General features: G+C 46.7%; 1 protein-coding gene across 2 annotated transcripts in view; it reads right to left on the bottom strand.

The window, feature by feature from the left end:
* The window catches only part of atf6b (activating transcription factor 6 beta), a 104991-nt gene that overhangs the window by 66580 nt on the left and 21556 nt on the right, over positions 1-16855 (bottom strand). The window contains exon 1 of one of the 2 annotated variants that reach the window (XM_072475589.1): positions 13223-13333. The exons of the other annotated variant lie outside the window; for it this stretch is intronic. Coding sequence (XP_072331690.1) covers positions 13223-13313 — 91 coding nt within the window. The 5' untranslated portion in view covers positions 13314-13333. Of the gene's footprint in view, positions 1-13222; positions 13334-16855 lie in introns of those variants that run through there. 2 annotated transcript variants of the gene reach the window in all.

Raw genomic sequence — 16855 nt, 5'->3', positions numbered from 1 at the left:
ATGCAGGATAGGTGTGGGATAGGAATAGGAGTCCATTCAGTCCTTGAGCCATTGTCAATGAGATCACGGCTGATGGTAGAATCCTGACAGTGCAGAAAGCAGCCATTCGGCCCATCAAGTCTGCACGAACCCTGCCAAAGATCACCCTACCTAGGCCTAATTCCCCCATCCTATCCTGGTAACTCAACCTAACCTTTGGACACTAAGGAGGATTTTAGCATGGCCAATTCACCTTATGTGCATATCTTTGGGCTGTGGGAGGAAATCAGAACATGGAGGAAACCCACGCAGACATAAGAAGAACATGCAAACTCCACACACACACAAACTGAGTCACTCAAGGTCGGAATTGAATCCTGGCGTTGAGGCAGCGGTGCTAACCACTGTGCTGCCTTGTGAGCGAACCCTCCACTGATCTGTGAGCTAACCCTCTTCGCCTCATATCTATTAATGCATTCGGCAACAAAAATTTAATCAACTGCAGATTTAAGATTAATAATCTTCTCCAGCATCGATCGCCTATTTGTGGTCCAAACTGCTACCACCCTGTGTGCGAAGAGGCAATTTTCAATTTGGCCCCTGAAAGGTCTGGGTGTACTTTCCAGAGCATTTAACAAACTAGTGATCGACTTGAGGAGTAAAAGATAAAACCTTCTAAGTCCATAATGACCCAGCAAACAAATTAGCTTGCTGCAATACCTTTTAACAACAAAATGATTGTCAGAGCCAGCATGAACTGCAGCTAAATTACAGACTTGTGTCAATAGGTGGACATGGAGGAGGATGAATACTGGGGTGTCCTTGGACCGGGATCAAGTGAAAAAAGTGATGAGGTTGGTTCTGCAGAGGAAATGGTAACTCACAGTAACAGCTGAAGAATGAGGAATGTGGGAAGACGACTGGATGGAAGATGGAACAAGGAGCGATGACTTGTGTGGAGATTAGGAAGTGTGGTATGTGTATGTCAGCATCCTCCTCCAGTGTGATGGGAGGTGCGTGGGAGAGAGAGAACATAAAAGACATCAAACACAAGTTCCTAAGCTCAACTCACCCACACCATCCCAACTTGGAACTCTAATCGCAGCCCCTGTACCATCGCTGGTGGAAAAGCCTGAAACTCCCTTCCCAATAGCACTGTGGGTGCTCCTACACATGGACCTCAGAGATTTACCCACCACATTTGCAAAGGCACTCAGGAATGGGCAATAAATTGCCACATGTTGCGAACAGATAAAAGCGCGCCCATCACCCAGACCCGCATGTTATTTTTTGTTGATAATTTTAGCAAGTCATGATGCAACAGTGGACTGAGAATCAAAAAAACCTTAACGTCTTGTAATTAGCTTTCTTGTTCTGGCATAAAAGTGGGTCTTTGAGCTGTTGCCTGACTTTGTAAACAAGCATCTTAGGAAGAGACAGATAGCAGAACCGTTACAACACAAGGTGATGGATCATTATTTGTTCATCCACTGCAGACAAGTAATTCATTCCAATAACTCATGGGCAAAAAACCTGCACACACAACATGAAGCCCATACGTCACTATTTACAAGAGAGTTCAGAAACTGAAAAGTACGATGGAAGAACGATTGAACCGGCTCTGCCAACTAACAGAACAAACAAATCAGACTAGCGACCAGAGGTGGCCTCTGTGTCTCCCACATATTCTATTCTACCTGCTCGATGTCACCCAGAGAACATTCGGTCATTGATGTTGATGTTCTTGACACTAAGAGTGAGTTTCTGCAACTAGGAATTACACCAATAGTTCAGAGAACCTCAACATTCACGCCAGTATTCCTCAGCTAAGTACTCGTGTTGCCGTCAGAGATCATATTGCCAAAAATTAAAAATATTTTTTCCCCCAATTAAAGGGGTAATTTAAACGTGGCGAATCCACCTAACCTGCACATCTTTGGGTTATTGGGGGGAAACCCACGCAGACATGGAGAGAATGTGCAAATTCCACACGGGCAGTGACCCAGGACCGGGATCGAACCGGGTCCTCAGTGCCATAGGCCGTAGTGCTGATCACTGCGCCACCATGCCACCCTCATATTGCCAAAATGTTTTGTACCCAATAGGTATTTCCCCATTAATTAGACGGGGCAATGCTCGTATTCCCTTGAATATGAATGCAATGCCTGGCAATCTGAACTGAGGTGTTAGAGATGATTAAACGTTTTGAGCAGGCGGCTGGAAGCCAATTACTGTGGTGCAGAATAAGGGGTATATACAGTTTTAAAATTAGAGATAGGCCAGCCATTCAGGGTCAAGAGTGGAATGTATCGCTTCATACACAAGGTAGTACACCTTAATGCCAAAAAGCTGCGAAGACTGTGATTGTGGTGGTGTTGAAGGGGGTGGGGATTTAAAATGGAGCCAAGGCAAGTAGATGGTTAAGATGCAATTCAGCTGTGATCTGACTAATAGGTGGAATAGCCTCAAGAGGATCAACAGCTTCCTCCTGTTCCTCAGATCCTAATATCCCTGCTTGATTTAAACTACAAAGCCACTCCCACAAATTCCAGACAGTGGGGCAGGGAATGGGCCAGCAGCCAGTTTAACGCCTGCATGAAATGGCACCTTAAATCAGCACTCAGTGGCTTCTTGCTCCTTCCTCTGGAACAAGAGCTGCCACAGGCGAACAGGAAACAGGATCTCAAACAGGATTCACCTATGCTGCAATTATGCTTCACCCAAAGGGTTGGGGGGTCTCTGAGTTATTGGGGTATTGGTTGGTGGAGGGGGGGGGGGGGTTGGTTCTTGGAAGTTTTGCATTGTTTTGTTTTATGTTAAAAAAAATGTAAAAATGTTAAAAAAACGAATAAAAACAGTTTTTTTTTAAATATCCATGGAATGCCGGTTCAAATTCCCCAAACAGCCACATTGAAAAGGACAGCATGAGATTTTCCTGCCCACGGTCATGAACTTTGAATTGCACAGATGTGAGCATTGCATCAGTACAAGGGATCAGAAACACCGCTGTCAATCACATCTGATTTGAATGAGTTGCGAGGGCTAGAGGTGGGGCCAAAAATGCTCAAACACAAAGTCAACCCCGCGGTACCATCCATGCAAAGTGTACACACGCTCATCGCTTTGCATCATTTAAGGCACCTGATTCCGGATAAGTGAATAAAAACATTTGTTCATAGTTATATTCATTTGCTTAACAAAACAAGGTTATACTGGAACATGACCCTTTCTGGGTGGTCACGGTGCATGGGTTTTGCTAAGCTCTTGTACAACAGGTGGCAATGCCAAAGTTTAGCAGTGGGATTTAACCATGGCAGGAGGCAGAGGGCCCAATTTTCTGTTCAAACTGGATTTCCGCTGCTCCTTGAAGGCATCGTCAATGCCTGCAGGAAACGGCAGCAACAATATTGTGCACTTAGCATATTAAAACATGGGGATCCACAGGAATGATCAAACAACATTTGACACCCAACCACATAAGGAGAGTCAGACAAGTCACCAAAATCTTGGTCAATGGGTTAAGGAGTTTCTTAAGAGCAGAGATTTTTTTTTTGGGGGGGGGGGGGGGGGGGGGGGAGGAGAATTCCAGAGTGAAAGGTCCACCTCAGCATTTGCTCTTCAAATGATCACCTTAGAGGGCGACATGTGGTGCAGCGGTTAGCAGGGCTGTCTCATGGTGCAGAGGACCCAGGATCGCTCCTGGCCCCACGTCACTGTCCATGTGGATGTTGGACATTCTCCCTGCGGTCTGCATGGGTCTCACCCCTACTAACCCAAAGATGTGCAAAGTAGGTGGATTGGCCATGCTAAATTGCCCCTTAATTGGAAGGATTTTCAAAAAGTTATCACCTTAAATGTTAAGCCTGTAGCCACCTGGGTTGCCCAATTCCCGACGTAAAATGGAGAACAGCAAAAGCTGAAGGATTCATTCAGCCAACACAGGCAGAAACTAGCAGGTGCATGCAAGTTTACTGTGTATTAGACTCTGCAAAAGCCCCGACAGCAGCGATACCAGCAACCATCGGCATAATAATGTAGCAACCATCTACATACTAATGAGCGATCCCCGGGAACAATTGAAACATTTAAGGTAAACAAGGCCAAGCCAGACTCCTCGGCGCCAGCAAGAGCCAACACAAAAGAGGTTAACGGACACCTAAAGACCGCCCAACGATCAGGGAACCGCTCCGGCATTGGAGAAATCGAACCAAGCAATTGGAACAAAGTCCAATCACTTGAAACCAGGTACGGGGTCCGCCCCGAAGGGCGGGAAGCGCCTGGGGACTATAAAGTAAAGCCCCCAAGTTCCAATCGTCCTTCTTGACAGGGTCACTCAGCAACGCAAACCAACCCTCGACAGTGACCTGTCCAGCTGCCTCCAAAGAACGCAAGTCTCAAGTCAACGCTCGCTACGAGATAGGCGCTCCTAGCTACCAGTCCATACCAGCTTTTGAATCCCGCAGACTCAGAACACGAACAAAAGGCCATTTGTTCCCCTGACCTAGTGAGCCAGTCCGAAGCTAAGTATAGGCCTGGTAGTGATAGAAATAGCTTAGAAAGTAGAGTTCATGTATCAATAGCGATTTACTGTGTATAATAAATGTGCTTTGAATTGAATCTTACTAATTGGTGTGTTGAGTTATTGATCATTACTTGAACTTGAACCTCGTGGCGGTATCATAAAGACTAATATCGAGGATTTAGTGCAGGCCCAGAAGCAGGATCGCAATCTCAGGGAGATTTTAAAAGGAAACTATCTAGCATTCTATGATAGATTTAAAAATGCTCTGACCACACATGACGGTGTGGTGTTAAAAGACACCCTTTATGTAGTTCCTGAACAGGACAGGAATCAGCTCATTTGTTTGTTCCATGACAGTCATGGACATCAGGGAATTGATCCCACTACAGCCCACCTCAGGCAGCTCTGTTGGTGGCCGAGTTTAAAAGAAGATGTAACTCACTACGTTGAGAATTGCCTCATCTGTGCCCAGAACAACCCGGACAGATATGCCAAGAAAGCTCAACTTAGTCACACCCGCCCCGTTAATAGCCCCTGGACTAACCTCCAGATTGATTTTATAGGACCATTGCCCCCTTGCAGGAATGGTTATAAGTATGTACTCGTGGTGATTGACACGTTTACAAAATGGGTGGAAGCATTCCCATTGAGAACGAACACTGCAAAGACCACAGCCAAGATTTTAACCCACCACATCTTTACGAGATGGGGACTCCCCCGCAGCATTGAATCCGACCAAGGTTCCCATTTTACGGGTAGTGTCATGAAGAACGTCCTCACGATATTTGGCATTACCCAAAAATTCCACATCGCATACCACCCCCAGTCAAGTGGTATTGTGGAGCGCATGAAACGGACCCTAAAAGCTACCCTCCAAAAAAATGGTCCAACAAAACAACACTTGGGATTCAGTCCTCCCTTTTGCGCTGATGTTTTTGCGAAATACCGTTTCAACATCTACAGGTTACACCCCACACACCCTCATGACCGGACGCCCCATGAAAGGCACAGAATTTTTATTAGGATTAGATTTGACCAGTCCCGAAGTGACGGCCCTCACACACGAGAAAGCAGTAGAATAACTGGTACAAAATGTAAAAACGGCTCAGCTAGCAGCCGCAGCGAAATTGGGCACAAGAAAGAAACAGAGCAAGGCCTGTTTCGATAAGACAGTGCATGCGACTGAGTTCAGTGTAGGATAGCAAGTCATGCTCTCCATATACAACCCCAGCACATTCCTGTCACCAAAGTACTCGGGTCCGTACTCCATTGCGGACAAAGTAAGCCCTTCCGTCTACAAAATAAAGTACCCCAATGGAAAGACAGCGTGGTTCCATATCAACCGGCTTAAGGCATATGGAACACAGTCTAACCACGCACATCACGTCATGCTCGACGCAGCAGACCACGACCGCCCACAGCCAACGTAACCCTACCCTCCCCTAACACTTCCAGCCCAGCCACGGACTCAACCCCGACTCCACCCCCGAACCCTAGGCTTTGCCCCGCAGACTGCAGCAGCAGTGACAGCGACTGTCACTTGGACAATAGCCACAGCACGCCTCCCTACTATCCCCATGCAACAGGACCCACACCCAGCGAATCGGACCACGATTCGAGTGATCCCTTCATGGTCACTTTCCTAAACAAACCCCATCACCGACCACCGACCTACAATGACAACCCCGATTCCGTCCCCACAGAACTAGACACCACCTTTTGGCACCAAGATAACTCATACAGACTCGTCCGGAATGACGAGAGGGATCCCAATTCACACCATGCAGCCCTATCAGCCCTGATACACTCGAGAGTTTGGCACCCGGGAGTTTGGTGCCCGGGAGAAGATGACGACTTTGAGTCTGACTCCCAAAATGAGAACCCCTTTGCAACCCTGTTCGCAACCGATAACTGAGGTGTCCAGATGAGGTTTTAAAAAGGAACTGCTTGGGAGAAAACGGTGTCCTTTCTGATGGAACCTGCAGCATGTTTAATGTTGTTTGTAGTTGTATTGTTAAATGTTGTATGTAAGACCGGAATTTTATTTTCACAGCCCCACGCCACCACCCTTCTGACGCCCACTGGCAGTCAGAGAAACTAGTTTGTCCCAGACGCCAGTTCAGAGGAACTCGTCTGTCGACAGAAACACAGACCCAAGTTCGTAACTGCCCGTCTGGTTCGAAGGAAGAACCAATACGGCAACCCTCCACGATGACTACATCTCTTGCCTGTTCTTGTCGGTTGCTCAGGCAGTGGAGAAACGGCATTGGGACCCGCCCTGCCTGGGAACCCCCCCCTCTGGTCAGCTACACTCGGGTAGAGAACACACGACATTGGTCGCCGTCCTACCCGGGGATCCCATCCAAATCTTACCCGTCGCGGCCCATTCGCACCTCATTTCAGCAATTTTCCTTCACAAAGTTGTGTTTTATATCAGGCGACCCTTAGGTTGCCAACCCTATGCTATTTACATCCTCAAACATTTGGATGGTAAATCGGACAGCCTGCTCAGTATTTGTAAGTGTGTCTTGTCCTGAAATTCGGTTTTTGGGAAAAAATAATGAGGGAGTCACACATAGTGACCAATTATAAAGGGAGTAAAGGACAGACATGCTATCATACGAGATATTAAAACAAAGATGGTAAGACACTATGCCTGATCCCACAGAACCCCAGAAGCTCCAGAGAAAAGAGAAGAGACAGAAGAAGAACCATGAGGACATCCTCAGTGTTGCTCATCATCCTCATGAACATTTGGTTGCGCGCGAACGTGACCCCCCTGACTCCAACCCCCCCCCAGCCATTAATGATTCACTTCCCCATAGTACCCAGAGCCCATTCACAAGCGACACCACACCATCTTGGTGTGACAGGTTTATAACCTGGTACTCCCTGTCCTACTTGATAGAATCCCTACTAGTATTGGCGATACTCTGCTGCATTGTGCAGACTATTCGTCTGAGGAGATGGAGAAGGAGAGCCTACCGCGCTCGCACCCCGGTATACAGGATAAAATCCCCTATTTTCGGTTATGGCCAGACCCCCGCGATCTATAATAAAGAACATTCGTTTGCGTTCTTTTTGTGAATAAAGAAATGTGTTTCATGAGCGATTGTACAATCCGGAGCTTGACTGCCAAGCCAGGAAAAATGTGAATAATGCTGCCATGATTTTGTGTGTATTGTTTAAGAAGTTAGTATGATTGAATGTTTGAGTGAGTGTAATTTATTAAGGACAGTTAGAGGTACCGTTTTTCTTATTTTGTAATGCATGTCCCTGTTTTGACATAGTGCCACTTAGAATTGTCAGTTAAAACTTTCTTGCATAGTTATGGTCAGTGTAGAGGCCATAGAAGAGTGCTCGCCGGGTCAGGGAATGAAGACAACGCAGTTATGTGATCCTTCACGCTTCGCGTTAGGATCACAAGGAGGGTGTGTAGCCACCTGGGTTGGCCAATTCCTGACGTAAAATGGAGAACAGCAAAGGCTGAAGGGAAATTCAGCCAACACACGCAGAAACCTACAGGTGCAAGTTTACTGTGTATTAGACTCTGCAAAAGCCCAGACATCATCGATACCAGCAATCATCGGCATAATAATGTAGCAACCATCTACATACTAATGAGTGATCCCCGAGAACAATCAAAACATTTAAGGTAAACAAGGCCAAGCCAGACTCCTCGGCGCCAGCAGGAGCCAACACAAAAGAGGTTAACGGACACCTAAAGACCGCCCAACGATCAGGGAACCGCTCCAGCATTGGAGAAATTGAACCAAGCGATTGGAACGAAGTCCAATCACTTGAAACCAGATACGGGGTCCGCCCCGAAGGGCGGGAAGTCCCTGGGGACTATAAAGTAAAGCCCCTAAGTTCCAATCGTCCTTGACATGGTCACTCAGCAAAGCGAACCAACCCTTGACAGTGACCTGTCCAGCTGCCTCCAAAGAACGCAAGTCTCAAGTCAAAGCTCGCTACGAGATAGGCGCTCCTAGCTACCAGTCCATACCAGCTTTTGAATCCCGCAGACTCAGAACACGAACGAAAGGCCATATGTTCCCCATACCTGGTGGGCCAGTCCGAGGCTAAGTATAGTGATAGAAATAGCTTAGCAAGTAGAGTTTATGCATGAGTAGCGATTTACTGTGTATAATAAATGTGCTTTGATTTGAATCTTACTAATTGGTGTGTTGAGTTATTGATCATTACTTGAACTTGAACCTCGTGGCGGTATGATAAAGATACCTGGCGACTCGAGAGCAAAGGTTATAAAACAGAGCCAATTGAACCAACCAAAAGTTAGCAACAAACCGAAGCGCTTGGGGAAAAAAAGGAGACATAGAGCAGGAGAGCCAGTAAAGGAAAGAGGGGGTGCAGCGGGGAACTGTGTCACTGACTGAGGTGACGTGTGACGTGTGTGCATGCATCACACGCCGGAGGTGATGGTGAAAGAACAACAGGAAGAACCTCAACATCCAAATTTATTCTCAGCACAACTGGAGAGCAAACAGGGCAGGTTGCAAAACTTTGTGACAGGAAGCCATCTGGATGGTCCAACAACAATTTCCGCAGCCTCGAATCAGAAGCCAACGTGACACCCTGGGTTCAGGCAGCAAGACTGCAATGTCAAGGTGTGGAAGCAGATTCCGTAGCCACATTCAAAAGAAATTTGGAAGGTGTAAAAAAAAAAAAAAAAAAAAAAAAAAATTGGAACAGCTAGACAGGAAAGAGCAGGGAGGTGGGACAAACCAGATGGCTCTGATGAAATGCCAGCACAGATACGAGGGTCTGAATGGCCTCCTGCTTTCTTGTTCCATTCCACAGTTTTAATCTACGAGTAACTGATATGTGCGTTAGCAATGCTTTAAAAATAAATTGCAGTTTTGCAAGCCAAAGATGTGACCTCACTGAATGAGTTATTTAAGAACCCATCCATAAGTGAATCATTTTCACACCAGCGGTTGAAGATGATCATTTCAGGACAGTCAACAATCACCCAACTTTCAGAACAACCTGCATTTGTATAGCACCTTTAATAAAGGAAAACAGGGCATGCTACTTTATAGAGAGCAATTATCAACAACATTTGATACGGAGTAATGTAAGGAAACATTAGGAGGGGTGACCTCTTGGTCCACAGAGTGGGTTTGCTACTCCCTGAATTGGGAAGGGGGGGATGTGGAGAAGAGATAAAAGAGTAGAATTGGGGAGAGTGTGCAGAGACCCAGAGCCCTACCTACACAGCCACTAATGACAGAGCAATAAGCCAGTATTTGAGCAGCATGGATTGACAAGGCTGGAGTTGGTCATCGGGACAAGGAGGAGCCAGGCCATAGAGGGATTTGAAAACTCGAGGAGGGAAGGAATTTTAAAATTGACGTGTTTGACGGACCGTTGCCCACGATTGAGTCGGCGAGCATCGGGAGGATGAGTGATCAGATCTCGGGGTTCGTTTTAGGAGGACAGTCAGCTAATGAGAAGTGAACGATTGAGCAGAAGAAGCTCACGTCATCGATCCACAGAATCCAGACAGTGCGGGAGGCCACTCGGTCCATTGAATTTGCACCGACCCTTCAGAGTACCCCACCCAGGCCCACTTCTCCCCACCCTATCCACGTAACCCCATCTAACCTGCACATCCCAGATACCAAGGGACAATTTAGCAATGGTCAATCCACCTAACCTGGGTCCTTAACACATGAACGTTAATCGCCATTATAGTGACATTCATGCTGTAGTTTTTGTTGTAAAGCACAGTGTGTCAGAATGCACGTGCGAGCTCCAATCGAGGATAAAATCCATTAAAATAAATAGTTATGGATTGTTCAGAGCTTGCTCTTAAAAGAAAACTGCTCTTATAAAGAAGCTCACTACAAACATTTGTGGGGATGTTAATTTTCTGTGATTATACAGGATCTGCTCCCCGGCTCTATACTTCACTGAAGGGTTCATTATGCAGTTACTTGAATATTCAGGTATCTGGATGTGAAAAGCTTTGCATCATTTAACAGCAGGAATTAAGTAATGGGAACTGTACGTTCTTCTGCTCTGGATCAGCAGTCAGCCCTCATCAGTGCCCAGGTAGTTTAGTGTGCTCAGCACATCCACTGACTCCATTCGTAGGTCAGCTTCAACAGATGGTTTCTTATCACAGACTGCTCTTTTTTCCTTTACACAGCAAGATCTGGGAGGCACAGATTGAGTCAGTGGTGGAAGTTGCTCCAATGGTGACTTTCAAAGGGGACGTGGCTGCATAGTGTACTTAAAAGAGAGAAACCCCTTGTGGGGCAATGGGGGAAAGGCAGCGGACTGAACGAGATAGCTCTTTCAGAGAACCAGCACAGGCACAATGGATCAAATGGCCTCCTCCTGCACGGTGTCAACAGCTTTCGTGGGGGTGTGGGCCAGCCCAGCATTTGTTGGCCATCCCCAATTGCCCCTCGGACGGTAGTGATAAGCTGCCTTCGTAAACCACTGCAGTCCTGGAGGAGTAGGTACACCACTGTGCTGTTAGGGAGCATGTCTCAGGATAATGACCCAGCGACAGCAAAGGAGCGGCCGATACATTTTCAGTTCAGGATGGTGAGTGACTTGTAGGGGAACTTCCAGTTGATGGTGCTCCCAGGTACATGCTGCCCTTGTCCTTTCCGATGTAGAGTTCATGGGATTGGAAGATGCTGTCCATATTCATCTAGTGCCTTTAACATAATGTAACAGCCCAAGACATTTCACCAGGGCATTATAATGTAACAGCCCAAGACATTTCACCAGGGCATTATAAACAAAAATACACCGAGTCACATTAGGAGATACTGGATCAGGTAAGTGTTGCAACAAAGGAAAGCAGGTTAGAAAGGTAGAGGGGAGCAGGGAGGGAATCACAAAGCTTGGGACCAAGGCAACTGTAGGCATGGCCACTAATGGGGGAGTGATTATTGTTGAGAATGCAGAAGCGAGGCCAGCATTAAAGCAGCTCAGACGTCTCGAAGGGCTGTGGGCTGGTAGAGATGACAGAAATAGGGAGGGCTCAGGCCATGGAGGTATTAAAAAATGAGACAAATTTGTAAATCAAGATGTTGTGAGACTTGGAACCGATGTAGGTCAGCAGGCACAAGGGTGGGAGGGATCAAGGGTGATAGAGTGGAATGATATCACGATTCTCACCATGCTACTTAGATCAAGCATAGGTAACTGCTGTAAAATATAAGTCAACCTCCCTGCTGGATTTATCAATTATCTTCAATCGGTCTTACCTGGTTACTAACACACACAAGTGGAAACAAATTCTTTCAGTACTCTGTCAGAAACAATCACTTTGAAAACCTCAATGAGCAAAAGATAGGCAACCATAAGGTCCTTCAAGCCGCTTCCCAAGTCAATAAGGTCATGAAGTCAAATCCCACCACCGTAACTAGTTGAATTTAAATTCATTAATAAATGGAATATAACGCTAGTGTCAGTAATGGTGACCATGACAATGTTGTAAAAAAAAAAACACATCCGGTTTATGATACCCTTTAGGGAAAAAATAAATCTGCCAACCTTATCTGGTCTGGCCTACATGTGGCTCCACGCTTCGGGACATCCTTTCCTGCAGCGTATGAGGTAAACAACGTTGGCCGAGTCGCACGAGTATGTACTGCGTACCTGGCTTAGCCAACGTTGACTACTTCATACGCTGCGTATGTCCCGAAGGATGTTCCGAAGCGTGGTACATTGGCGAGGCCATGCAGACGCGGTGACAACGTATGAACCGACATCGCGCGACAATCGCCAGGCAGGAATGTTCCCTTCCAGTCGGGGGAACACTTCAGCAGTCAAGCCCATTCAGCCTCTGATCTCCGGGTAAGCGTTCTCCAAGACGGCCTTCAGGATGCGCGACAATGCAAAACCGCCGAGCAGAAACTTCTAGCCAAGTTCCACACACAAGTACGACCTCAACCGGGACCTTGAATTCATGTCGCATTACATTCATCCCCCACCATTTGACCTGGGCTTGCGAAATCCTACAAACTGTCCTGGCTTGAGATAATTCACAACTCTTTAACCTGGATCTGTAAAGACTTAATTATCTGCAAATGCTCGCATTCAAAGCATTGTCTGGCATCTTTGACTTTGTCTATATATATGTTTCTGGAACCTACCTCTTCATTCACCTGAGGAAGGAACAGTGCTCTGAAAGCTAGTGATTTGAAACAAACCTGTTGGACTTTAACCTGGTGTTGTAAGACTTCTTACTGTGCTCACCCCAGTCCAACACCGGCAGCTCCACATCATTACTCCTTGTACTCCAACCCCCTTGCAATAACAGCCAACATATTATTTGCTTACGAAGTTGCTTGCTGTACTTGCATCTGCAAAGGATTCTCAAATGCTGCTGGGTGCCTACATTTATCAGTCTCTGCTTCTAAAAATATTCTCTCTCTTTTTCCCAGCAAATTGGATAATTTTACGTTGCCCCGTGTTATACTGCTACCTTTCTGCCCATTCATTTAACCTATCTACATAGCTCTCTGCAGCCTTCCCACCTAGATTTGTATCATTACTCATACAGTCCGCTCAGATCAGTCACTGTAGATGAACTCTCCAGGTCCAAGCACTGATCTACAATGGGACTTTGCTAGTTATAGCCTGTCAACCCAAAAATTACCCCCAAATCCTACCCTCTTTACTTTCTTGCTGTCAGCAAGTCCTCATTCGGTACTCATATTACCCCAATCACACCAGTCCTTATCTTGTGCCAATCGCTCCATAATCCTCGGAACTCAGGGGGGGTGAAAATCCCAGCTTCTCTCAGCCACTCCACGCAACTCATGAGAAAGTCACAGCTCTCTTCGACGAGTTCTTACACAGATAAACGGCTCAGTCACTGACACTTAGCCAAGCAGGCAAAAACAGGGCCATCTGTTTCCTTGCACGTCCTTTCGGAGTGCAGCCATCTGCGAAAGGGGCAAACCCCCCTGCCCCATGACGAAGGGAACCAACCATGAAAGCGGCTCAAGTATCCAGCACTGAAAGCCATGGAGTAAAATCAGAGGAGGAAGAGAAACTATAAACACAACACATGGATGACATCGAAGCAGAAATGCGTGACCCATTTCGCAAAGCTTACTCCTGTTCCACAAACAGGCTGTTAATGTTTTACAGAGTGTACCAAACTCAGCAATTTTATAGCGCTTGATAAACTGGAAAGGAGCCACGCGAACTCGACTATCAAAATGCTGGCACAGTCACATGGACGTACTTCCCTGATCCCTCAATATACAAGATGTGTTGCATTAGAACTCTGCAATGGCTTTATCTGCACCAACAGACTACAGGCTGCCACCAGGGGATGAATGCTGGTCACCAGCCACAACAAAATAAACCCGCGAACAGAGTCGCATGAAAACAAGAGTGTGTGTTTAAACACAGCGAGACATGCTGCTATAGTGGAAGGCAAAGCGCTTCACAGCCAATGACAGGCCTTTGAAGCACTGTCACTGCTGTCACAAATTCTATGATGAGACTTGACCATTTAGGACTGAGTTGATGTGAAATTTCTTCAGCCTAGTCCTTCAAGATTCTCCACGTCAGGAGTGCGGTGGGTGCTTAGACCGAGTAAATTAAAATCCAAGATCGACAAGACTTTTGGACACTCGAAAGATCTTGCTAATGTGGAAGGAGGCGAAGCCCCCCAGCATGGAGGCCTGGATAAATGACATGGCTGGGTTCATAAAGTTGGAGAGGATTAAGTTTGCCTTGAGAGGGTCTGCGCAGGGGTTTTACAGGCAGTGGCAACTGTTCCTAGACTATCTCGCGGAGCGTTAGAGGAAGGTCAGTCAGCAGCAGCAGCAACCTGGGGGGGGGGGGACTGCCTGGGAGGGTGGATGAGCAAGAGATAACATGAAGGGCTGGGGAAACTGGCACGTACGGGTGAGGGCCAGTGTACAAAGCTGTGTAAATATATCATTTTTTTCCATAGAATTTTACAGTGCAGAAGGAGGCCATTCGGCCCATCGAGTCTGCACCGGCTCTTGGAAAGAGCACCCTACTCAAGGTCAACACCTCCACTCTATCCCCATAACCCAGTAACCCCACCCAACACTAAGGGCAATTTTGGACATTAAGGGCAATTTATCATGGCCAATCCACCTAACCTGCACATCTTTGGACTGTGGGAAGAAACCGGAGGAAACCCACGCACACACGGGAGGATGTGCAGACTCCGCACAGACAGTGACCCAAGCCGGAATCGAACCTGGGACCCTGGAGCTGTGAAGCAATTGTGCTATCCACAAGGCTACCGTGCTGCCCCGTTTTGCCATGTATATATCTTGCTCTGCGCGATTTCTCGTTTTTTGTTTTGTTTTGCTACGGGGGAGGGGTTATTGTTTGTAAGGGAGAAAAATTGTGTTAAAAAACTTTAATAAATATATTTAAAAAAAAAAGACTTTTGGACACTAAGTGAGTCGAGGGATTTGTGGAATAAAGAGGTGGGGTAAAAGTTTTCTTTTTTAAATTCATTCACGGGATGTGGGCACCTACGGCTGGGCCAGCATCTATAGCTGTGGGAGATCACTGAATGGCGAAACAGGCTTGAGGGGCATTATGGTCAATGCCTGCTACTCATGTTCTGCAGAGAGCAGTAGCAAAGAATGCCAGCCAGAGTTCCCTGGCACCAGGAATGCACATGGTTGGCAGCGGTTTTGAAGCCTGCCCCTCCCCACAATCTAAATAGGGTGGGACTTCGAACAACTGGAATCTAAACAGCAGACCAGTCACCCAGCACAATCATATACCAGTATATGTTTTATAAACAAAGCCAGTATCAGCTGAAATTAAAAATGTTTTATTCTTTGCTCGTGAGGTGAGGCTTTAGGAGTCACAAATGCATTTGAAACTGGAGTAAAAGTGTTACGCCCTCACTATAATCCAGCAGTTAACAAAGGATTTTCTATATTCCAGCATCAATTGACAAATGTTTATACAGACCCATTCACTAGATCATGTTTCAGAGCGCTTTACATCCAAGGAGGTATTGTCGAAGCGCTGCCACTGTTGTAATGGAGGAAACGCACCAACCAGCTTCCACTCAGCAGCTTCCCTTAAACAGCAAGAAATATTGGACACAGGACACCAACAAACTTCCCAAACTCTTCTTTAAACAGCATTAAGGGAAATTTCACATCCAGAGATAGCACCTTCAGCAGTGCAGCAGTCACTCAGTACCGCACCGGAAAGTCAGTCTAGATTCTTGTGCTTAAATCTTAGGAGTGGGATCCCAGACTTCTGCTTGCTTCGGAAAGTTTCCCCCCCTCCCCCCTATTCGTTCAGAGGACGTATAGGTCACTGGCTAGATCAGCAATCACTGCCTATCCCTGACTGCCTCGAGGTGGTGATATACCACAGTCCTGAACCACTGCAATCCATGTGGTGTAGGTACTGCCACAGTACTGTTAGGCAATTCCAAGGTCTTGACCCAGTGACAGGAAAGGAATAATGATACAGTTCAAAGCCAGAATGGTGTTCTGGTTACTGGTGTATGATAGTGCTGGGTGATTGGTCTGCTGTTTAGATTCCAGTTGTTCGAAGTCCCACCCTATTTAGATTGTGGGGAGGGGCAGGCTTCAAAACCGCTGCCAACCATGTGTGTTCCTGGTGCCAGGGGACTCTAGCTGGGATTCTTTGCTACTGCTCTCTCCAGAACATGAGTGGCAGAAGTTGACCATGTTGCCCCTCAAGCCTGTTTCACCATTCAGTGATCTTCCAAGTGACATGGAGGGAAACTAGGCGGTGGCGTTCCCAGGTATCTGTTACCCTTGTCCTAAGTGGGAGATATTACAGATTTGGAATGAGCTTTTGCAAGTTGCTTCAGTGCATCTTGTGACTGGTACACAATGCTGCCACTGTGCATTGGTGGTGGGAGGAGTGAATGGTCAAGATGTATGTAGTGCTAATCAAGCAGGCAGCAGTCCTAATGGCATTGAGCTTCTTGAGTAATGTTGGAGCTGCACTCATTCAGGCAAGCGGAGAGTATTCCATCACACTCCTGACTTCTGTCCTGCAGGTGGTGAACAGGCTTTGGGGACATAGGTGATGAGTTATTCACCGCAGGATTCCCGACCCCCGACTTCCACTTGTAACCACGGTATTTATATGGCTGGTGCAATTCAGGTTCTGGTCAATGATAACCCCCAAGATGTTGGTAGTGGGGCATTCAACGATGGTAATGCCATTGAATGTCAGCGGGTGATGATTTGATTCGCTCTTGTAGGAGATGAACATTGCCTAACACTTGTGGCACGGATGGCACGAGATCTGACAAATGGCATCAATATTGTTTAAATGAAGAACTTTTATGCCGTGCATCACATG

The sequence above is a fragment of the Scyliorhinus torazame genome, chromosome 14 (assembly GCF_047496885.1).
Source record: "Scyliorhinus torazame isolate Kashiwa2021f chromosome 14, sScyTor2.1, whole genome shotgun sequence".
Taxonomy (NCBI): Eukaryota; Metazoa; Chordata; class Chondrichthyes; order Carcharhiniformes; family Scyliorhinidae; genus Scyliorhinus; species Scyliorhinus torazame.
This window is presented reverse-complemented; position numbering and strand designations above follow the sequence as displayed.